The sequence below is a fragment of the Capsicum annuum genome, chromosome 3 (genome assembly GCF_002878395.1).
Source record: "Capsicum annuum cultivar UCD-10X-F1 chromosome 3, UCD10Xv1.1, whole genome shotgun sequence".
Taxonomy (NCBI): Eukaryota; Viridiplantae; Streptophyta; class Magnoliopsida; order Solanales; family Solanaceae; genus Capsicum; species Capsicum annuum.
Window position 1 is genome coordinate 23,599,427 of NC_061113.1, and position 26,160 is coordinate 23,625,586.

Genomic DNA, 26,160 nt, shown 5'->3' on the forward strand with positions numbered 1-26,160 from the left:
GGATAGTGATAGTACCTAAGTTGATTTAGGTACTATCACTATCCTAACATTGAGTTGATGAGAACTCATTTCAACTTAGAGTGATCGATCGAGGACTCGGGTCGAGATGAACGCAATACCAAAGCCATGCAATTGTAAAGACTTGATTGGATTTGTAGTTGACCCTGCAAGCTCACTCATTCATCCCTAGTTTCACCTAAATCAACTTAGATACTATCACTATCCTAACATTGAGTTGATGAGAACTCATTTCAACTCAGAGTAATCAATCGACGACTCGGGTTGGTATGAATGCAATACCAACGCCATGCAATTTCAAAGACTCGATTGGATTTGTAGTTGACCCTGCGAGCTCATTCATTCATCCCTAGTTCCACCTAAATCAATTGCTATGAAATCTGTTGCAACAAACGTCTAAGCTGTTGAAAATTTTCAAACAGGTACATATATGTTGCAACAGATGACATATCTGATTTAATTATCAAATAGATATTTGCATATGTTGTGACAGATGACTGAGCTATTGGAAATTTTCAAAAAAATATTTATATCTATTGTAACAGATGACATATCTGATTTTATTAATTATCAAATAAACATTTTCATCTGTTGTCACAGATGACTAAGCTTTTGGAATTTTTAAATAGATATTTATATTTTTTGTAATAGATGACTGAGTTGTTTGAATTTCTAAATAGATATTTATATATGTTGCAACAGATGACATATCTGTTTGAAAATCTTTTTATCTCTTTTAATTTTAAAGAAAGAAGTTTCTGGTCCGAGTAGATAATATCAAGTAGTAGTACTTACTACTAAAGACGGTAAAAAATATTTCTTGGATATCTCAAAAGTGAGTTCATTGAGCAGTCTTGTCTTGTCTTTTCAATATCAGTAGTGTTAGTCTTCCTCGTGCCCCTCAAATTATTAATGAAATTAATGAATATTAATTAATGAATATTGAAAACCACCACGTCTACGTACACAATACATCTATAGAAATTATCTCATCTCTTCTTTCAGCTGCAGTTTATTTTATTCAACTCTCATCTTTTTCTCTCTTCTCTTTAGGGTCACAACCTTTTTTCTCTCTTTTCTCTTCTCTTCTCATAAAGATCTTTTCGGATCTAAACCCATCCATATCTTTCCTTGACTTAAATTTCTATTTTGATCCCCTTTTTTATATTAAGGTATGGTTCATTATTGCTCTTTCATTCTCGTTTTCTTCTTTGCATGTTATTTACATCTATTTTTTATTTAATTACTATTTACCCATATCATATTTATTTAAAAAATTTAAAAAACTTGTAAGTGTTGAATAAACAATTCGAGAATTTTTATTACAATATGAGAAAAAAGTCATCTGTTGGGAGAAGTTTAAAAGCCTTGTTGGCAGTATCATTTTTTTTTGTATGTATTTTGTTTGTTTCATTATTATTGATGCAGTTATTGATGTTGTTGGTGGGTTGGCGTTGTTGGAACTTGTAGTGTTGTTGATGGTTCTGGTACAAAGGATGTTTCTTCTTTGTTGTTGATGATGTTGTTGGAACAAATGTTGTTTCTTTTTTGTTGATATTTATGTTGTTGTTGATGTTGCAACAGATAAAGAAACTGTTGGAACAAATAAAACCACCAGAAAGGCTAGTTTGATGTAGTCCATTAGACTCCACAGCTGTTGCAACAGATGGACAATGTTCTTTTTGTGACATTAATTTTTTTCCTCTTCTTTATAGATATAAGGAACTGACAGTTGATCAACTTTTGACGGACTATCTTAAGAGGTTGTAGTAAAGATGGGATCGGAGGAATAAGCTACTTGTAGATGAAACCACTTCATATGTGGGAGGTATGTATTACTGCTAATGTTATCATGGAAACACACATAGAGTGCACTGATTTTGTGAATGATGTTTTTACTGATTAGTCATAGATCGTTCAAACAAGATGTTTGCAATTTTACAATTAAGTTTGGTAGGTCCGAACTGATAAGGCTGAGGGACCATGAATATGGTTCTGATAGCCTGTTAAGATTTAATGTCGGTTGTTGCTCATGTTTATTTTTCAAGCATTGTGAAGGGATCTAATTTTTGTGTCATTGTAAAGAGATTCAATAGTGATTGGACTAACTTTTAGGGTGCATTGGACCCTTAGAGGGCCTTTGAAGCTTAGCACTGCATCTAATAAGAACGAAAAACTAATATATTTATTGTCCTGGCCAAAATTTATATGGCTGGGTTGCTCGCTCGGGGTGATGATTTTATGCAGGAATGTGCGGTAGGAGAATGCTTTCAAAGGAAAAATAGGTGTTTGATGGAAGACTATAGCATCTGAGAGCTAATTGAAGAAGAGACATAGGGCAGAAAGTAACTTCTAACGAATCTAGTCGGTGGAATTACCTTAACAGATGCGAGATCTGAATCAAGTGCAAATATGAAAGTTTATCCGTAATTTAATTTCATCTGTTGTGTCTTTAAAAGAAAAACAATGCAAATGGACACTTCGCTAGGGAGCTGCGTGGTCGGGATTATTACCTAGATAAAAAGTAGAAAAAGACCAACAAAGAAGCCTCACGGGCATCGAGGGTAGAAATGATGTGCAGCAAGTCTAGAAAACTTATTCCAACAGCAACTACAGTTACAATAAGGAATCTAAGCGAAGGCGGCACATTTCTGAATTTTAAATCTCATCCTATACCTTCTTGTTTGTATTTTTGATCAGGTCCACTATCTTTGACCTGATCGAAACGACAAACGAGATTGAAAGGCAAATAGAGTATCATTGCTTCCTTAGCAATATGGTTATAATTGATTATGTTTTCTTGCCTTGACATGCTTTCAACATTCCTTGGAGAAGATCAGAACATTTTCTCTTCAATGTGCATCAACACATTTTGACCTAAAACAAACACAGCGACCCTTCATGTATCCTTTAAAGCTTCTGAAGAGAAAATGTTCTGAAGGGCTTCTAGAATGCCACAAATTTGAAGGTCGTGTTCCTGATCGAGCTCATAAGAGACGAGGAACTCCTTACCAACTTTGAAGACGGTAAAGACCAACTTGAATACATAATCAACAAGCTGGAGGCAAGCTTAAAAATTATCGGGATTCACATACTACCGCAAGCATCTGATCTTCTCAAGAAATGTTGAAAGCATGTCAAGGCAAGAAAACACAATCAATTATAACCATATTGCTAAGGAAGCAATGATACTCTATTTGCCTTTCAATCTCGTTTGTGGTTCCGATCAGGTCAACGGCAGTGGACCTGATCGAAAACACAAACAAAAAGATTGGATGAAATTTAAAATTCAGAAATTGCCGCCTTCGCTTAGTTTCCTTATTTTCACTACAGTTGTTGTTGGCGTAAGTTTTCTAGACTTGCTAAACATCATTTCTACCCTCGATGCCCGTGAGGCTGCTTTGTTGGTCTTCTCCTATTTTCTACCTAGGTGATAATCCCAACCATGCAGCACCCTAGAAAAGTGTCCATCTGCATTTTTTTTCTTTTAGACACACAACAAATGAAATTACATTACCGGATACACTTTCATATTTGCACTTGATTCAGATTTCGCATCTGTTAAGATAATTCCATCGGCCAGATTCGTTAGAAGTTACTTTCTACCCCGTGTCTCTTCTTCAATTAGCTCTCAGATGATATAGTCTTCCATCAATAACCCATTTTCCCTCGAAAGCATTCTCCTACCGCACCTTCTGGTATATAATCATCAAACCGAGCGAGCAACCCAACCATATAAATTTTGGCCAGGGCAGTAACTGTATTGGTTTTCCATTCTTGTTTGATGCAGTGCGAGGCTTCGAGGACCCTCTCAGGTTCCAATGCACACTTAAAGTTAAGTCCAATCGCTATTGGTTCTCTATAGTGACGACAAATATTGATCCTTTCTCAAAACTTGACATGCATAAACACGATCACCAACCGTCAGTAATTCGTAACAAGGTATCTGCACCATCTTTATGAGGTCCTCAGCCTTATCAATTTCAAACCCATCAAACTTAACGGTACAATGTAGGATCTTGTTTGAATGATCAATGCCTAATCAGTTAAAAACTGCATTCACAAAAATATTGTACTTTATGTGTGTTGTCCCGGTAACCTTATCAGTAATACATACTTAACTCCTACACATATGATAGTGGATCCATCTGCATGCACCTTATTCTTCTTAGCCCATCTATGGCTTAAATTGAATAAACAGATGACTAGCTCGTTGTAACAGATGACACATCTGTTTATATTGTCAATCAATTAGAGACATCTGTTACGACAGTGATCAACCTGTTGAAGAAACTAAACAGATATATACATCTATTGCAAAAATATTGCAGTATGTTGTAAGTTATCTAACAGAAAGAATATATTTTGTAACAGATTACCCATCTGTTAGATTTATTTTAAAGCAATTTTCTTTTCTTTCCGAGATACAATAATTTTTAAATAGGTCCCTCCTTACAAATATGGATGATCCAGATTTGTACAAGAATATTCATATCGAGTCCTTGCATGACTTCAAAGGTAGTTTGATTGATGAACTCCAGAGAGATATTTGGCTGACTTCAGAGCAAGGCTGCCGGATGAATGAAAGATGTCTGATTGACAAAAATAATAATAGTAGTAATAATAATTAGGTAATATTTTTTATTTTAGCGATTATTTTCCTCCTTTTGTATATCAAATCTACCCAAGGGATTCAAAAATCTATGAACATTCATTTCATTTTGTTGTCGACTTTGAATTTTTAATTCTTATTTAGTATTTAATAATAATCATTCTGTTTATTCCTTGTTCTCAACATTTCGACGGTTGGTGGTAGGGATTGAGCAACAATTTGTGTCAACAGTTAGAGGTTAATCTGCTACAATAGATCGATCATATGTTGCACCTGGCGGTTATTAATAAGAAAGGGCTATTATCGTTATTGAGAGGGTGAAAAGAAAGACATGACTCGGAGTTCCAATTATTCAATATGAAAAATGTTTCATAAATAAATAATAAGAAAATAAATAATAAACACAATTTATAACCACAATTTTAATAACCGATCATAATTTTCACCATTTTTATTTTTTAAATTATTTATTATATAATAAAATAATTATTATTTTATTAAGAAATTTGAAAAGGTATTTTTTTCTTATTTATAAAATAAAAAAGTAAGCAAATTTGGATTAATGATATGATGATATAGTTATTTTTATTTAAAAAAAAGTAGATTATATGTTGCAACAATTAAATTATCTGATGCAACAGGTTCACTATGGTTGCAACAGATGATATATCTGTTGTCACAGATGATTTATCTGATGCAACCTATATCGAGTCACAACTCAATAAAAGCAGTTCTTGGAAAGAACTAATTAATAATAATAATCTGAAAAGTCATGACTTATCACAATATTTCTTAATTTAATTAATGCATTACTTTTCACATTAATAAAAAATGTAATTAATAACTGGAGGTGAACATTTAGATTATATGTTGCAACAGATATGTTATCTAATGCAACATATTTTATATTTGTTGCAACAGATAATATATCTGTTGTCACAGATGTGTTATCTGATGCAACAGATATAGAATCTGTTGCCACAACTCAATTAAAATGGTTCTTCGAAAGACTAATTAATAATAATAATCTGAAAAGTCATGACTTAATCACAATATTTATTTTCTTAATTTAATCAAAAATTTAATTAATGTATGGAGGTGAATAGTCGCGCTCTTTTTCCTCTCATTCAAATTCAATCCTCTATAAATAGGTTCATCCTTACTCAATCGTTCATTCAAATACACACTATTTATTTATTGCATCTCGTCTTTCATATTACACTCTAGAAAATAAGATTATGGCTGACCCAGTGTGGGACGTTGCTTTTCTGCAAGACGCCGGGAATGAACTTCGGAATCAAGTTCGTGATCTGCAATGGGAATTGGGAGGAGTTAGATCAAGAATGCTTCACGAGATACGTAAGCTGAGAAGGGCCTTGTTGCTAGTTCCGGTTGAAGATTGGCCGACTGGCAATGATGATGCTGATACTAATAATAATAATTAGACTATTATTTTTCTTTTAGTCTATTATATGCATTTTTATTTGTTTGATAAACAAATTATGTTTGATCTTTGACGTTTTAATCCATATTTAATTTTCATTCTGTCTATTATCTTCTCAACAAATATTTCAATGATTCGACGTAAAAAGGAATAATTTAGAATCCAATAGCAATAACAAGATTTATCTGTTGGGTTTGTGGCAGGGGTTGATTTGTGTTGTTTCAAACACATTAATCATTCGTTGCAACAGATAAACATTCTGATCCAACAGATAATTAGTCTGCTGCAACAGATAAACATCTTGATACAACAGATAATACATCTGATACAACAGATAATACGATGATGCAACAGATAAATAGTCCGATGCAACAGATTACTCATCTGATGCACCAGATTATTGATCTGTTTAAATTATGGGTACTTGTACTGGATTCATAATCAGGGTTCTATCCATTGTTGGAAAAACAGAAGTGTACCCAGATGACAAATACGAACAAAAATCATAATTTTACTTACCAAAGTAACCTATGAAGTAATGCCAAAGTGGAAAGTGATGTAGTAAACAAAATTTGACCTAAGAAATTGGTCAGATCGCAGCAGTAGCGTTGTACCAACAACAACAACAAATGGTCGATAAGAAGAAGATGAAGCAGATGATGATGAATAAAGGAGCAGAAACAGAAACAATTAACAACAAAAATCACTAAGAGAGAGAAAACAACAATGGATGAGAAGAGAGAGAAAGACACCTTTTTTTTCCTCCGTTTCCCGTTACTTTAGGTATACATTGGGATCAAAGTGTAAATTTAAAAACTTGTGGGTTATTTTAAAACTTTCCCAACTCTTAATACATAATAAAGTAATTGTCACCTCCAACTCATAATTAAGACTTGTGTCACCTGCACCTCATTTACTCATAATTAAGACTTGTGTCACCTACACCTCATTTTAAAACTCTTTTGTCACCTGTGGTCCAAACCCCCACTTACACGTTGCAAACTTTACACGTTGCAAACTTTAGAATAGCATCTACAATTTTTTTTCCCCACATAAATATGATTTAATCACAATGCTCTTGCTTTGGCTACGATAGAAAAGGCGACATTTAATTTGATATATAAAAATAAATAATTCTTGTGGCATATAATATAAGAGAAAGGAACAAAAATAAATTTTTAGTTAAGACACTTTTTTTAAGGCGTAACTCCCAAGTTTTGTTAGCTTAAAACAATTTTAATTTTTGTTTCCTCATTTTTTATGGCATCATTTTCTTTTAGTTCGTCTAGAAAAAGTCACCTTACTATAACTAGAAATAATTTAGCTTTTAAAATTTCTCTTTTTATCTTTAATAAAATAATTTATAACCATACAAATATTTAAAAATTATTTTAAATTACAAATTTCAAAATACTTCATTTTTTTTGCACTTACCGAATCAAGTCGAAGAATACAATATGAAACGAGACGGAGAAAAGAATATTTTTCATATATTAAAATGAAAGAAAAAATGTTGCATAGTTTTTGAAAAAAAAAAAGGGAAAAGAAAATGTAGGTTTAGAGGTATGCAAAACCAAATAAACATGGTGAAAATTGGAACAGTGACAGATGAAATGAAAGCAATTGACTTTGAATAGAAAACCAAACTTAAGTTTTACAATTACTGAAGCTGAATATATATACACGATACATGTGTAGTGATTGAATCTATTAAGGTAATCTAATAGATAACTATCAAGAATATCCTAAGTGAAATACAACACTTTAAGTCTTTATCCAAACAATCCCCCGCAAGTGTAGTTGTGGGTCAACTACTGCAAGCTTGTCTCGAAGAAATTGGAAACGTCTGCTTGATAAGCTCTTAGTAAGAATATCGACCACTTGGTCGATTGAGTTGATGAAACGAACCTCCAAGTCTTTAGAAGCCACCTTTCTCTCACAAAGTGAAAATCCAATTCGATATGCTTAGTTCTAGCATGAAATATTGGATTGACAGTGAGATAAGTAGCAGACAAATCATCACACGAAAGTTTAGGAGCATCAGAAAGTGTAACGCCCAATTCTCTTAGGAGATGTTGAAGCCAAATCAATTCAGCAGTTACGGCAGCAAGACCTCTATATTTAGATTCAGTGCTAGATCTAGCAACAACCCGTTATATTTTGGATGTCCAAGAGATTAAATTAAGATCCAAGAAAATACAATAACCATGAGTCGATCTCCTAGCATCAGGACAACCAGCCCAATCTACGTCAGATAATCCATTTAGAACCATCTTAGAAGAGGGATTAAAAGTAAGACCAAACTGCAAGGTACCCTTGAGATACCTTAGAAGCCACTTCATTACGGTGAAGAGAATATCTCTTGGATCAAAAATAAATTGAAAAATTTTGTTGACAACAAAGGAAACATCAGGTCGTATGATTGTGATATATTGTAATGCGCTGGCTATGCTCCTATACAATACTGGATTAGAGATAAGGGGTTGCCATGTTGAGATAATTGTTGACCACTTATCATAGAAGTTGAAATAGGTTTGGCTCCATCCATTGAGGCCCTCAAAAGCAGATCACAAATATATTTGGACTGACTCAAAATTAGTTCCAAAGAGCAATGTGTGGCCTCTATGTTCAAAAAGTAATGTAATGGTCCAAGGTCCTTGAGAGCAAAGGCAGAAGATAGGTGAGCAATAAGAGTAGAAATGAACTCATTGGAGCTACCTGTGATAATAAGATTATCAATATAAACGAGCACAATTGTAAGATGGCCACTGCAATTATGAATAAATAAGGAAGTGTCCAACTTGGATGCAACAAACCCATCCTCAAAAAGTGATATAAGTCAAATGGGTGTCAACGTTTTTTGATCACTCAACTCGAGTCCTACACAAAGAGGTCCAAGACATGGTTGCCTTAAGAATCCAAGAATGTGGTTGGAGGCCCGTCTTCAAGCTCCTAATTAAACAATGTCGTGTTTGGAAGATAGCTTGGAGCCGAGGAAAGCCATGACACAAAGAATAAAGAGAGCCCTTGTAGTTATTTTCAAATAGCCACTTTTGGTCTATTTTTATAATAGGCTATTTATGCAAAGGCAATATTAAAAATATATGCCTTAGACATTTCATTTGATAAGCTTTTGATGAATTATGAATGTAAACTCTATTGAAAGTGTGAGGCAAGCTTGGATTAACTTGTGTTGATACTTTGTTTAGAAACGTGAGTTGCTTGGAAATCGATTTCCTTGAGGTATACGTACAATTTAGGTGTGTTTTTTGTCATATTGATTGAGGTTTTAGGGTTTTATATACCCTTTATTTGCTTTCAATTCCTTTCATTGTGTCTATCTTACTACCTTTACATTCTATCTTTATCTTCGGATTCGTATCTTAGTTGTAGTTTTCAATTTTGTAGTTAGTTCGTGCATCATTTGGTATCAGAGCCGAGCTTGATTTTGTTTCTACGAAGTAAATCTTGGGTTTGTTATCTTGAAAATCCATAAAAAAAAGAAGTGTCAAAATTGAAAATCCCCAAAAAACTACTTTTCACATTTTTAGCCCCTAGGTCAAAATTTGAGTTTTTGATTTTGTATTCTTCTTGTGTTTATAGTGTTATATTTGTATTCTCTAACACTATAGGAGTCTAGGTTTCAAATTTGAGCTTAATCGGAGTCAAATTGAGTGAGATACCATTGTTAAGAGCTTGAACTTGAAGAAAGTGAAGGAGGAACGAAAATATGAAAAAATTGGTTGTGAATTTGAAAAAAATGACATTTGAAATGTGTTTATAAGGTTAAAAAGAGCCTTTGATCAAAATTTCATTGCATTTCGATCATCGGTTCAAGAGTTAGAGGTTTTTGAAGTTTTGGTGTTCTTGATTGTTCTTGAGGAAGATTCAAATCTTCATCTTGAATTATTATCAAAAGGTGGTGTTTAATCCAAAAAAATGAAGAAGGGCGTGGAAAAAGTGTTTGTACTAAAGCATAAAAGAAGATTCCAAAGGATATTCCACAAGAGAGTACAAAGGGAGAATATTTAGAAGGGCAAAATTGCCTATTCAAGAGAGAGGAGGCGGCCAATCTGCCTTGCATCTGCTCCCAAGGTGCTTCTGGTCTTCCCTTGACCTTTGGATGCACCTCAAGGCAGTATTCAAGGGCATAATCTGCATCCCACCTGCTCCAGCAGCCCCAACATACCCCTCCAATGTAGAACACCTCCGATGAACGCAAACAACCCCTAGACGCACTCCAAACGCATTGTAACACTTCTCCAACATCAATTCAAGTTCTAAAACACTTCTCAACACTTTAAAAACTCCATTTCTCAAGGTTTGATTTTTAGTTTCAATTTCTTTATTCTTAAATCTCTTCTTTGATTCTTAAACTACTCATCAACTAGTAACTCATCTACTAAGTTGATTGATTAGTTCTTAAGTCCTTTTTCTTTCATCATCCTACTTTTTTCAAGCTTTTCACTTTTGAATTCGGTGTTAGTTCTTTGATTAAAGTCCATACATAATTTTTTTGAGTCATTTCAAACAAGGATCTATTCCGACCTCAAGCCATAATTGGTACCAAGCAATCTCATTGGAGTATAAACGATCTATCAACGCTTGCGACGCCAATTAAGTGAACAACCAAAGGTGTGAACTTTGAGAGCTTGTGAGGTTGATTTCCTAACCTTTACCTTGTTTGTTATTTTTGTTTTGTTTAGTGTTTCTTAATAGGTACAATGGATCAGTAAGGTGAAACATCACACACCATGAGTAATAACTCCACAAATGCTATGGTAGCTTCCATTATGGAGAAGCTTAATGCTATGGATAGCCGATTAAGATCTCTTGAAGGAAGAATGAAAGGGATGGAAGGTTCTCTCTCAAGAAAGATAGACAATATGATAGATCTTTTAAGCTTCCCTACCTTCACCCTTCCCAATCCACCAAATCTTCAATCTTCCTTGAGTCGACATGCTACAAATGAACTCAAGGTAACCAAGCTAACTCTTTCACTCTAGTGAATGAGGCTAGTAGCCAACTAGGTGTGAATTATTGATTATCTTTAGGTGAGCCTAATGTATCTTTACCTCATGATGATAATGTACAACTTGAGGTGTGGATACACTAGTTGATCCTAATGATGACAAAATTGACTCTTCTAACAAGATTTATTTGTGTCTACCTAGTGTTAAAGCCATTGTGATGAGTGATAGTACATTGTCTTGTGGAAGTCATAAGGACAACCTTGTGTATAAACCTAGCCTACCACTTAGGGGTGTTTGTGAAGTGTTTAAAGGACCTCAAGTGAATGGTGATATTGAAAATATTGGCCGAGTGAATAGGAGTGACCCTCCAACTGCCTTTGTTGATGATCATTCTAGTATAGAGAGTATACATGATTGTATTGGTGGTAATCTTAGGGGAAAGAAGTGTTTCATAAACCTATGTCCATATTCATTCTACCGATTTGATCCCAATGATCATTTAAAATATGGTGGTTCTTCTCCACACGACTTGGTGCTCGGGCAAGAAGATAAGCCAACCACGGGTGAGGGTGTTGGAACTCATCCCTATGAAAAAAAGTCTTTCTTGCAGATTTCTAATCAACTTGAGAGGCCAAAGTTGTATAAGAGAAGGGTCTCTAACAAATATGAGTGCTATAGAAAGGTTATGAGCTTATTGAGACTTGGAATCTCTGTGAGCCTTCAGGAGCAGTTGATTGGTTACCATGGTTACTCTAGCATATCCCTTTGTCCAAATGTCTTGAATGGACAAGTAGCTTCTATAATATGGGGTTATACACCCTTGATTGATCATTTTGATGCTTGGTGATATCTTAAGTGTGTGCAACCTTGGCATGATGCTATGATTGATTGTGTAACTCTAACCCTCATGCTATGAGGATATCGTGTTTGTTTGTCCTTCCTTTGGTTTTGCAAGGTTTGGATTCGAGGTCAAATCCTTTTCAAGAAGGGGAGGATGATACAACTCAAATGGGTGTCAACGTTTTTTGATCACTCAACTCGAGTCCAACATAAAGAGGTCCAAGACATGGTCGCCCTAAGGATCCAAGAATGTGGTTGGAGGCCCATCTTCAAGCTCCTAATTAAACAATGTCGTGTTTGTAAGATAGCTTAGAGCCGAGGAAAACCATGAAACAAGGAATAAAGAGAGCCCTTGTGGGTTATTTCCAAATAGCCACTTTAGGGCTATTTTTGTAGTAGGCTATTTATGTAAAGGAAATACTATAAATAGATGCCTTAGACATTTCATTTGATAAGCTTTTGATGAATTATGAATGTAAACTCTATTGAGAGTGTGAGGCAAGCTAATTATCTTGTGTTGATACTTTGTTTAGAAACGTGGGTTTCTTGGTAATCGATTCTCTTGATGTCTACGTACAATCTAGGTGCTTTGTTTGGTATATTGATTGAGGGTTTAGGGTTTTATATACCCTTTATTTGCTTTTAATTTCTTTCATTGCGTCTATCTTACTACTTTTCCATTCTATCTTTATCTTCGTATTCGTATAGTAGTTGTAGCTTTCGATTCCGTAGTTAGTTTGTGTACCAAAAAGAGAGGAACTAAGTCTCTCAAACCAAGTACTTGGGGCTTGTTTGAGTCCATATAAGACTTTGTGGAGACTACATACATGATTTAGGATCCACAAAACCTGTAGGTTGAGTCATATAAACCTCTTCATGTAAACGTCCATGGAGAAAAGCATTTTTGACGTCAAGTTGTCAAAGATACCAACCCCTTGATAGATCCAATGATATAGCAACTCGAATAGTAGTCGGTTTTACAACCGGACTAAATGTATCATGATAGTCAACTCCAGTTTCTTGACTAAACCCCTTAGCGACGAGTCTTGCCTTGTAGTGCTCAACTGAACCATCTGGATTAAGCTTCAACTTGTAAATCCATTTGCATCCCACGATATTTTTGGCAATGAAGGAGGGAACTAAGGACCAAGTACCATTTTGAATAAGGGCATTATACTCCTCTTGCATAGTTTGCCTCCAATTCACATCCTTTTTGGCTTGGGAGAAAAAAGTAGGTTCGATAGGAAGGGATGGAGGAAGGAGTGAGTACTTGGAGGCCGAGTTAGCTTGTTATGAGGTGCTCTTGGTTGTAGCTCTAGTGATCATAGGGTGTGGAACAAAAGAAGCACTTGGCCTGGATGAAGTAACTACTGGAGGTGAAGAATTAATATGTACATTGCACGGTTGTTGTACATCATGAGAGAAAGCAGTATTAGGAGTAACTTGTAGTGGAGAAGAAAACTACTATAAGGTGCAACAACTAGCAACTAAGGAGGAAGTGAAGAAGCAGACGACTAGGTTGGGGACAACAAAGATAGGGACGGCTAAACAGCAACCTTGAAGGAAAAATATGACTCATCAAAAATCACATGTCTTGATATATATAATCTATTAGTACGAACATGCAGACATTTGTATCCCTTATGATGAGCGCTATATCCTAAGAAAACACATTAGAGAGACCTAAATTCTAATTTGTTAGAGTTGTATGGTCTCAAATATAGGAAGCAAGCACAACCAAACACCCTTAAGAATTTGTAATCTGAAAATTTTCCAAATAACTTTTCAAAAGGAGAAATATTATCTAAGACCGGAGTAGGTAGTCTATTGATAAGATAAACGGTGGATAAAATAATTTTATCTATTGCGAAAAATTTTAATGAAGTGTAAAAGTTTAAATCACTTCTCAATGGTTCTTTACACTTTAATATTATAATGTTAACATAAACGTATATTTTAGTGTAAGCGCATATATATTTTACCGCCAAAAGTTCTAAGTGGTTGATGGATCATTACTTTTACGTTTGTCATGCAGTGCCTTTTTTCTTTGCTGAGATGTTAAGACAGACGCATCAATTTGAACCATATTTGTGGTACATTTTTTTTATATTTAAAATCTTTCCTTGTATTTAAATTTAAGGCACAATTATTTTTATATATATTGTATATTTAAATTTTTTTCTTGTTTTTAAAGTCAAATCTTTACAAAATCATTGATTACATTCTTATTACGTACTTAAAACTTTTAAAAAATTGATACTTCTTAATTTTTTTTACTCTAACGCTCTTACATTGATTTCTTGATTTTTCAAATCTTCTTAAAATCAAATTTAGTAGATTTAGAATTCTTAAACTGATGAAAAAAGTATTACGTTGCCATTAATTCTGATGACTTCTAATAAGAAATGGTTTTACCATAAATATATTTAATTAATTTTCAACTCTTAAATATAAGAAAAAAATTAGTGAAAAGATGATTTTATCTAAAGCAAAGACTTTTAATAAAGGGCAAAAAGTTCAAACTGACATTTCTAATGCCCTTCACACTTTTGATATATTATAATATAATACAGAGATAATACATAAAAAACCCCTGAACTTATCCCGACAACTTAGTTTAGCACTTAAACTTTACGAATAATTATTTACCCCCCTTAACATCTTTATAGTGAATTAATTTCTCCCCTTAATATATAATACTACTCTCATGAGGAAGAGTGCATCACACTCGCTGATACGCCAGCGCCATATCACCGTCACTTTATAGCCACGTAAATAAAGTGTTTTTTCAATATTTTTATATATATCTATATAAAAATATATATATATATATATAAATATTATATATATATATATATACACACACACACATATTTTAAAATATATAAAATATTTTAAATTAAAAAATACCCCACCCCCCATTTTTCATCTTCTTCATAACCACCCCCTCCCCCCCTGCCCCCATCTATCCCCACCTGCACACACGCCCCCATCCACCCCTACACTCCCACACCCAAGCATACCCCCATCCACCTCCGTCCACCCCCACACAACCACACTTGCCAGTTTTTTCGGCGAATTTTCGCTGGAACAACCCACTTGAAAAATTTAATTATCACCATCGAAAAATATCATAAAATAGTGATAAAAAACTCAACCCACATGAAAAATTTGATCAAATCAAATACCAAATTCTCTAAAATCAACAACCAAACATCCAAACCATGTAGATTTTTTAATTTTCAAATTCAATTTCATTTTTTTTTATAGATCTAAGAGGTCGAAGGAGGATAAATTAAAGGTGGGGGTGGCAACTTTCATAATTGGAGGAGAAGTGGGGTGGGGGTGTTTGCTAAGGAGAAGTGGAGGGGGGGCGCTTTTGGCGGGGTTGAGTGAAGAAGAGGAGGATTTTTTTTTCTTTATATATATATAAATATTAGTTTTAAAAAAAAAATACTGTTCACGCATTTTTTTTTGTAAAGAAAATGCCACGTCGGCATAAGGGGAGAAATAAATTCACTATAAAGATGTTAAGGGGGTAAATAAATAGAAGATTAGTTTAAGTGCTAAAGTAAGTTGGGGAGACAATTTTAGGGGGGTTTTGATGTATTATATCTATAATATAATTATAATTATAGATATAGATATAGATAAATATAGATTAGATTAATGGAATTCTATGACTTTCGTTTAATCGTTGTTGAGGCTTTTGCTTTTGTTCAATACATAATGATTGAAGCCAATTTTGATTGATTAATTAATTCGTTTAGTTCATCAAGGTTCAGTTTTATATATATATATATATATATATATATATATATATATATATATATATATATATATATACACGCTCGCGCGCGCGTTATCTATCCGCCCAAAGGCATTAGGCTTCATGTGTACCCATGTTTTTCTTTATAGATTATGTATAGTCAGAGGCGAACCCAAGATTTGAAGAGTGCGGGTGCACCATTATCTTGACATAAGCGGTCAAGAATTTTTCAATGACGACTAATCTTGACCTAAGCGGTCAAGATTCTTCCAATGACAATTGATCTTGACATAAGCGGTCAAGAATCTTCAAATGACGACTGAGGAATAGTATCGTGTCTGACTGACTAATAGGTAGAGGCTTAAGCAATGACAAAAATACAAATATACCGGTCAAATATGAGTTTTAAGGTAATAAATAAAACTCAGCTTTATAAAAATAAATGAGTCTAGTAGCCCGGTGGTAAAGGATTTAGTATCTAAACAAGATGTTGTAGGTTCGAATCCCTGCTATCACTTTTGTTGTTAAAATTGAAAACAAAAAAGCAAAAGAATGTAGTCTGTTGGACTCAATCCCGAGTTGCTAGTATGGAAAAAATAGCTAGAACCAACACGCCCAAAGTGCAATCTTTCCTTATTAGAAGACATTAGAATTGATGACAACTAACACTCTTTTGTTTAAGAATTCTAAATCAACTAAATTTGATTTTAAGAATATTTAAAAATTTAATTTAATATCTTATGCTAACACCTTTCCTTATTAGAAGTCGTCAGAATTAATGATAATTAATACTTTTTCCATTAGTTTAAGAATTTTAAATCAACTAAATTTGATTTAAGAAGATTTGAAAAATCGAGAACTAAATATAAAAACATTAGAATAAGAAAAAATTAAAAAGTGCCAAATTTTTAAAAGTTTTAAGTGCATAATAAGAATGTAATCAATGATTTTGTAAAGATTTGACTTTAAAAACAAGAAAAACTTTTAAATATAGAAAAAAAAAAAGGAAAAACTCACCATACATTGACTTTCAAAAGAAGGAAAGATTTTAAATAGAAAATAGTTTACCCTCTCCCCCCAAACCTTTATCCGAAATTCCAACTACACATTCGATCTTCACGAGGGTTCTATCACCCCTCTGAACATTTTTAATTTAAAATAAAATTATTTTCTTCCCAAACTCTAAGGTGGAAAATTGAGTGTATCAAAACAAAAACCTTTAAGAACTCATCAATGACATCCAAGACTAATCTCTCTCATGTTCCTCATCTCAGTGAGTTTCTTTTTGTGTTACAATTTCATTGATGTGCTCAAGCACAAAATTCACACCAAAATTCACATTTCTTCAACTTCAAAAAGAAAATTGAAAATTCAACACAAAGATAAAAAAAAATTGTAGTAATTATCACCGGAAGAAACTAAAAGGATAAATAAATCTAAAATAAAATTAACAAGAGGGGTAAAGATTGGGACTAAATAAATTTCAACAATCTTAAACATCATCTTCCTCTTGACTCCTTTATACAAATCCTCCAACTATACAACAATGCATTCTCCACCGGTGCCGCCTTTCTCAATCCACCTACTCTAGTTCCCTGATTTCCCACACTAAAAAATTTCACTCCACCATTTGTTGTACTCATAAAAATCCATCCCTACCTTTCTTCCCCCTTCCATTACTACTATCCTTTACCGCTACCACCACCGCCTCCGACGAAGAAGACGCATACAAATCCACATAAATACCATCAGCATCTCTAATTTAAATCAAGGAAGTTATAGAGAAAAAGGGGAATGGAAAGGAAAGAGAAAAAAAGAAAATATATATATTAAAGAACAATAATTAATTTTTTATATAAAAATATAATATTACGTGAAAATAATGGGCATGACATGGCAAATGCGTATTGATCACTTTCTATTACACATCTGGGTGTGATTTTTTAAGGGGGTAATAATTTAAGGTTTAAATAGTTCAATGGGGTACTAGGACCCCCGTGAAGTTGAAGTGTATAATTGGAATTTTGGGCAAAGGTTGGGGGAGGGGGGAGGGGGCATTTGGCTATTTTTTTTCTTTTAAATATGTATAAAAATTAACCGTACCACAAATAAAGTTCAAATTAATGCGTCTCTCTTAGTCTCTGATAGTAAGAGAATGAGGTACTGAATGACAAATACAAAAGTGATGATCTATCAACCTCTTAGAACTTCTGGTGATAAATATATATGTGTTTATACTAAAATATATGTTTATGTTTACATTATTATATTAAAGTGTGAAGAATATTTAAAAAGTGATTTGAACTTTTAAACTTTATTAAAAATCTCTGCAAAAAATAAAATTATTTAATTTTAAATGATCAAACGTTAAACGTGCGAGGCAATACGGTTAATCTAGTATATATAAAAAGAATTGAAAGGAAATAGTGCACTTACAAGTTACAACCCTCGATTGAAATATGCATCTCTAAGGCAATGAAATTTAAATGGCGATTTCTTTGCTGAAATTTTTGAAAATAATGACAACCCGTTTTTAATCTCATATAAGTTTATAAAAAAAATTTCCCTATATATTATTTTTTTAAATATCTCTTACCATCTATTTTAGGAGTTATATTCTAAAATTTCTTTTCACGTACAAAAAGGAAAAAGACTTATCATATATTTTAAGAGTTAAAAGTCTTTATTTTATCAAGATTCTTTTTATATATTTAGAAATTAATATTATAAATATGATTATAATTATATAATTATAGGAAGAACATATAATTTATTGTGAAGTATTTTAATAAAACACAAAAAATTTAAATTATTTTTTTAAAGATCTTTACACTTATAATATATTGTAGATATAGAGGTAGATGTAAATATATCCAAATATATATCGCATACATGAGGTACATAGATATGCATGCCGCCTCAAAAATTCATTTTACCTATTTTCACATATCCTCTGTCACATCATCACCATGAAAAGAAAATTATACTCACTAACGATTTCATCCTGTCTCAAGGAGTAAAGTATTTTTTTAGACCTTTTAAGGTTTTGAGGCCTCAAAATTTAATAGTAAATTTTATGATTCAACTTTACTTGAAATAATAATGAAAATTGTGAAATATATTTAAAAAAATTATCTAAAAAAATAAAGAAAGAAAAAACTATCTAATTTTTATCAGAAATACTTTAAAACATTGAATAAAACAACTAAAACTTCAGTTAATAAATAAAATTTTTAACAACATCTAAGTTAATACATTACAAACAAATAAATAACATTTTATTAACTAGAATTAATATTTACTTTTATTAATAATTACATTAATATATGAAGTTAAATGTTATGTATCTTTTTAAAATACTATACAAAAAAATAACTAATATGTAAGAATAAAGACAACTCTAAATTATTATTATAGTATTATTATTATATGTATATCTATATATTTAATTTCTTTTATTAAAATCTGATTTTATTAAGACAGTGATACATATCACCTTGCAGAAATCAGAGCGCAAGAGGAGAAAATAGTGGATTTGCCTACGAGTGATCAAAGGGACGATGAGGCGTCACTAGCTTGACTAGCCCGTCAACATGACCCAAGAAGGGCCACACACTAAAAGGCAGCAATGCAATGACTTCGGCGACTAGCTGTCAAGTGAACCGCACTTTTGGCCTTTTGTAATAAGACTATAAATAATAATTTTCGGGTTTATTTTCGTTAGCTTATTTTGATTCTTGATGAAACACTTGAGAGTGTGATTGGAGAGTTCTTATAGAATGTTTGTTTAAAAATGAAGGTTGATTGGATGTACGATATCCTTACCTTGTATTAGATTTACTTTTGAGGATTAGTTTAATATACCTTGGTTACGTTTCCTTTCTTGTGTCTATCTATTTTATCGTCTTTTTTCTTCGTTATTTTTTATTTTCATACTTTAGATTCGTTTTCGTATTTTGTATCATATCAAATGCCCATGATTTCATCTGTCAGCCCAATATTATTTCAAGAGTTTAAGTTTGGTGAATCCTCAGTGTACTTTTTTTTTACACCATCAAGTGACTTTTACTTATTGTAGTAGGTCATTCATTTTTACATTTTTACCTGAAAATGAATGACCAGCTACAGCAGGTAAAAGGTACCTTGATGGTGTAAAGAAAAAGTACACCGACGATACAATAAACTTAAATTCTTATTTCAATCTAAAAAAGAAGAAGATTTCTTTTCATTTCTTTAGGCTTTTAACAAAAAGAAAAAAAATTCACTTTCTATTCTTTAGATATGCGAAAAATCTCTTTCACTTAACTTATCTTTCAATCTTCCCATTTTACAAGCGATTCCATTCGATTAATGAGAAATATCTTTTTTAAAAGCTCTTATGAGACCCAACCAACTCAATCATTCTCCAAGTCCCTAAGAATGAACAAGTCATTCAATTTTGCTTCATCAACCAATGGCTACAATTTCTTAAAAAGATTGTCTAATGCAAGATCTGTTCTGCATTCCATCTCACTCTCTTTCGGTCCAAAGCCGATAGAAAGTGAAAGTGGCTTCTTTTTATCAACATATCGATATGTTTGATTAGTTTAGTATTTACTTTTATGAACCAATAAACTACATATGATTTGATAATACATAATAATTAATGAAATTTGTTATCTTTATAATGTAGTACGTCCAGAAATTCACGTTGATGTAGATTTATCAAACTAAATTTTAATGAACAAATTTTAACTTTATTATAGTAACTAAGTAGAAAGTTAAACAACCCCCACCCCACCCACAAACACACAAGCCTAGGTAGAATATTAAGAACTCAATTACTAAGATTTAAGTTGATATGTTAGAATAAAGAACTCACAAAGTTCAAATCTTAAATCCGTCTCTGACTTCATTCATATTTGTTTTTTTATACATGCATATAGGATTCGATCTAGTGATTAAACCAAAAAAAATTCAAAAGGGGATCCAAATAATATTATACTTGGAATTCCAACCTATAATCTGAACCAATTTTTGCACCTTCGTCTTTGACATTACACTAGAATCTTTTCTTATGTCAAGATGTTTTATCACAAAACTGTTGTCTAAATCTTTTTGATTTATATAGTTTGAACTTTGGCATATGTATTCTATTGGTCTAAAAATTCTTAGTTGTAACCTCTTTGGTCATTCTAGAGAACCAAATTGATCTTTTATCTGGCAGGTACATGGTATTTGGTACATGTAATCTGATTAACCAAAAACATAGGAAGGTCAAATTCAAGTGCTTGAGTTTTGAGTAGGGGAAAAAAAGGAAACATAATGCAAAAGAATGTGTACGCGTGTGCTACTTTATGTCACTTTTAACATAACCTAGTTCAAGTGGCATGTTAGAAAAGAAGATGTACTTTCTTCACATTATGTATATGAGTTGAAACTCCAGCAAATGACACAACACTGCCTTTTTTACTTTACTTCAGGAGTAATTTTGAGGAACATAAGCCTTCAACCACCCTCAAAAGGTTGTCGTGAGGTGGTAAGTACTATTTGTCCTTAATTAGATGTCTAGGATTCGAGGACTTGGACTAGAATCGTCATTGATATGGAGGATTTTACCCCAAAGTAGGACTTAAAGACTCAAATCAAGATTAGTAGAGCCCAAAATGGATATCACACGCTAAAGGAGAAACCAAAAATAGGACCCCCAAAATGAGACTGTTCAATGCAAATCTAGATTAGTCACATCCTAAAATCATCTTTGTTAAGGAGGCGGTTACCTCCAAAATGAGACTTTTCAACGCGAATTCATATTAGTCGAGCCCCAAAATGGTTGAGAGACAAAAATAGATGTACATACTCAACCCCTTCTTGCCCCCTCACCAAATGAAAATAAGCATAGAATTGACGAAGAAAAGAACCCTTCATCAGTTCATTTGAAGTCTTGCAATGAATGAACTCCAGAAAGTATGCAACTGTCACATAATACTTGGAACAATGCCATGAGTTCCCACGGAGTAAACTTCAAAATGGACATTGGACTTGACTCAACCCGAGATGAAAGATTGCTAAACACCACATACAAAGACAATTGTCCATCCCCTCAACCAAATATTGAACAATCTAACAGTTTAAAAGAATGGAAGAGAAACTGTTCATGTCAAACAAGTTCTTGATTCTTGAGTGCACTTAAATTTCTTGGTTAAGCACTCAGCTGAATGTTTTATTATAATGTCTATAGTATATTCACTTCTCCAATACATGATTGTTGCATATAATTTATGTCTGTCCCTTGTTGAATTGCAAGAAAGTTGATTTGGTGAGACCAGGATTTCTCTACCAACGTTATTTACATTAATCGTTCCAGAAGAAGGTAACATTCACTTGGAGCTAAGAGTCTACAAGTTGAAAAAATACATGAATCATGCAGAAGAACTGCCGGTCAGTGTTGCTTTGAGGCTTCAGATGAATGTCCGATTGAGTGAGTCATGTAAAGGCATGAGCTTTAGCAATCTATGGCATCTACAGGAAGAGATGTGGCCCTGTGAAGTGAGTTGGGGAGCAGTGCCCCTGTATAGAAGCTCTGTGCAGTGACCATGTGCTCTGGGCTGCAAGATCCATATGCAAGTGGATATCTTCTGACTTTAGAATTAGAACATTCGTTCTCGATTTCTATGGGGATGTCTGATGAAAAATTCTTGCCTGATGTAAATGATTGTAGTAGAAGATGATCATTTTCTATTGATGGAGTTGAATCTGACAATACCTTATCATTTCTTGGGATTTTGTTGCTTAACCTTTGACGCGAATATTTTGGAACAACTCCTAATTGCTGATCTTTAAGCCCCCTTAGTTGCATTTGGTACTTGGCCTTGAGCCACCTCAACTCCCGCCGTATCTCATTCTCATTATCTTCTACTGGAGTTCTAGCTCCTGAAGAAGTTGAAGAGTGGGAGTCTTGTAGGCTTGGATGAGACTTGTCATGCTTATCGACACTTATAGGTTTCTCCTCACAACCATATGTGGATTCATTCACCGATTTGTCTTTAACATCAGAGTGATAGTCAACAGAGCCTCGTGGGCGTGATTTTGTTTTGTCAACTTGGGCCCAAATATCAGTATAGTGTACACCATCAGATTCCAATGAGCCTTCAGGAGCACGGTCAGTGAGACATTGTTCAGAGCCATCAAAATGGTATGTTATCTCCTCAAAACGGCCATGCATAGCACCACATCCATGCTTGGAACAATGTAGCACTTGCAAGTTCCTGGGCGGTGCTGGACTATTGGATGATAGGTAGTTCACAAGAGAACCATTAGAAGCACATTTGTGACAGCAGCCACGGTTCATGTAGTCGGGGCTTTCCTCTATCACAAACCCCCTCTTCCACTCAGGCACTAACGAAGAAATCTCACCATCAATCATGTCTGCTATTTTGGTAACATCTTGTTCCGTAATATCCAACTCGGCCACCATTTCAGTAGCGACAGTTAGTGCTGTGTCATTCTCAATGTCAAAAGGAAAATAAATGTTGCGGACGCGACCTGTAAATGTAAATAAAGCAAATCAGTTTATAGCAAGACTACTTAACACTAGTGATATGAAGCCATAATAAAGTAAAAACCTTCTTTATCTGCTATCCTGAGTCGTAAAAAGATGCCATCGTCATCTTTCCTCCTTCCCTTGATGCTGATATCAACATTTTCCATATCATCCTCTTCGTTGTCTGTGAATAGATCAATTTCATTTGCCTCATACTCAAGTTGATGATAGTACGAATCATCCTCTGGTTCATATCCAAGGTAACCAAGACAACCATTTACAAGAGAGTTGTTATCACATATGCTCGAGGGTCGATGCCCCAAGATAGGGTCTAATTCGTCAGAGTCTTGCAAATAATTTGGTGTGTCTGAATCGGATACATAATCATCAACTTGAAGAAAAGGGTCATCAAGAAGTTCCCTTGCGGATAGTCTGTGAGATACCGTTGCCAAGCATTTCTCAACAAATCGACGAACCTCCGGATCTGTGACTTTGTAAAGAGAATCTGGCTTTTTCCCCTACACAACAAATCTATGCTGATACCTTGATGTATATGCATTAAAAAGCAAAATCTAAACCAAGTTTCAAGATGTTTTGTTCTTACAGATGTCACTTTTTTGTAGATCTGAGCAGGATGAGTGCACTCACTGTATGGATATTCAAAGGTCACCATTTCTAAAATACACATTCCAAATGAATAAATGTCCACTAATTCATTGTACTCCTCCGCGTACACCTCTGGAGCCATAAACTCTGGTGTTCCTGGTCGGACGAACAACTTTTCAGAAGAATTAAAGGTGGATTATGTGTGAATTTGCACAACTAAGAGATCTTGAATCACATCATTAATTTCAATTATTCTTCAAGACTTTTGTCTAGCGCGACAGTATTACAATTACCATTTTCCAGGAGAATTTAACCTCGATAGAATATGAAATATGCACCAACATATTTCAATCAAATGATGAAAGTTCCAATTATTCTTCAAAATTTTGATCAAGCATGATAGCATTAGAATTACCTACACAACGTGCAGCATGGGATTTGCGGAGGATGGCAGCAAGGCCAAGATCACCAATTTTGACTTCGCCCTGATTCCCATTGATGAAAATGTTATCACACTTGAGGTCTCTATGTATAACAGGAGGATCATGGCTATGCAGGTAATGAAGCCCTTTCAGGATTTGTCTACACCAACGCTTTACGGCTCGAATGTTAACCTTCTTATGTTTTAGCCTGTACCTGTCCAAGATTAACAAATCGTTCCACAATCCACATCACAACAGACCACAACAACACCAACAACATGTCCAGTGTAGTCCAACAAAGTGGGGTTTGGGGAGTGTAGAGTGTACATAGACCTTACCCCCTACCTCAGAGGTAGAGAGGCTGTTTCCCATAACCTTCGGCTCAAGGAAAAATAGTCCAAAGCAGTCCCCAAAAAAGTTGTAACAGGGGTACAAGAAACAACAAATAATATCCAAAAAACACATAGTAACAATAACAGAAACTATAGGAGTAATACTACGACTACTAATATGAACGGACAGCAAGACATCACAACAGACTACTACTTATTGAAATACCATAATCAAATAATCTCAAAATGTTCTAAAGAATGATGAACTATGAACCAAATAAATTACTGGGCCACACTACTAAAAGTAAATAAGAGAGTACAAGATCAAGGACCCTCATTTGTACTTACTGTCTAAGAGTGCCAGAAGTGAACATCTCTGTGACAAAGTTAATGTTCCTATTGGCAACATCAACCCAAGAAGTGTAGAATTTCATGATGTTTTTATGCTTCAATGTCTTGAGCAGATGAATTTCACAATACAGCCTCTCAAGATCTTCAGGACTTTGCATAAAGTCATAAAGTTTCACCTGATTCCATGCTACTTCAATCCCTTCATACTCATCAAAAGCTTTATATCTGCATCAAAAAATTAGCCCAAATCAGCAAAAAATGATCAAAAAAAGACACTACATAAATGCAATGCCTGTTTCTTGAATTACCCATATGCTAAAAATGAAAAAAAGATTCAATTTTTACATAAACAAACTAAGAAAGAGTAGCACATACACTGTCTTTGATGACCCTTTACCAAGAATTTCATTGTACTGAATTCAAGAAAACACAAAAGTAAGCAAATGAGAACTCAATATCATAGGAAAAGAATAACACAAACAATTAAACAAATCAATAAAACTGACACAAAGTTCATGAATTTACAATTGCAACAAAAGCAAGAACATACCCTTCCATATCTTCCAGTGGGATCAACTTCAACAAACTCAGAATCATCTAACTCAAAGTCAATGACACCATTCATTCCTTGTAAATTTTATTATAGTTTTCTTTTTCAATTAGTATTAGGATAATCTACTCCACTCTATCTTGTTTGTTTATTCCCTATGATGATTTATGGACAGAGAGAGAAGGAGATGATGATTTGTCACTCAACCAAGATTAATAGAAGAAAATCCAAGGACTATGTTATTTGTGAAAAAGTTCTATATTATTTGTCACTATTTATGTATCTTATTTTATGTTAGCATCGTTTAACTTGTCACGATGATTAAGAAAAAATAAAAATAAATAATTTTGAAATATTTGTATAGTTATAATCATTTAATCAATGATAAAAGAAAAAATTTAATTTTAAATTATTTTTAATTATAATAAGATAACATTTTTTTTGGTCACCAAGAAAAAAAAGAGGCCTTGGTTAGTCCATTGAAAAGAAAAAGGCCATTTATTTTATTTTATTTTTTGTAACAACTCATAGACAGCCAACATGGCAAAGATTTCTCAAGGCTATTAATCTATGACATATGAACTACCCCACCCCCACCTTCACCCTACGCCAAACCAAACACCAAAGAAAATTAAACAAGCATATCATGACAAAGGACCTTTATTATGGCCTGCTTTATTTTTTTTCTACGTCATCACGAGCTGTAAAAACCCAAAAACAC

At 33.6% G+C, this 26,160-nt stretch overlaps 1 protein-coding gene across 1 annotated transcript; it reads right to left on the reverse strand.

Moving 5' to 3' along the window:
- Positions 1 to 21,795: 21,795 nt before the first annotated feature.
- On the reverse strand, positions 21,796 to 25,884 carry LOC107864097 (probable serine/threonine-protein kinase WNK9). The gene is made up of 7 exons (XM_016710360.2): positions 25,440 to 25,884; positions 25,265 to 25,302; positions 24,887 to 25,114; positions 24,200 to 24,420; positions 23,783 to 23,940; positions 23,261 to 23,696; positions 21,796 to 23,180 (listed from the first exon to the last, which is right to left on the reverse strand). The coding sequence occupies exons 1-7, from the start codon at positions 25,512 to 25,514 to the stop codon at positions 22,141 to 22,143; spliced, it is 2,196 nt and encodes a 731-aa protein (XP_016565846.2). The 5' UTR covers positions 25,515 to 25,884; the 3' UTR covers positions 21,796 to 22,140.
- Between the last annotated feature and the right edge of the window lie 276 nt (positions 25,885 to 26,160).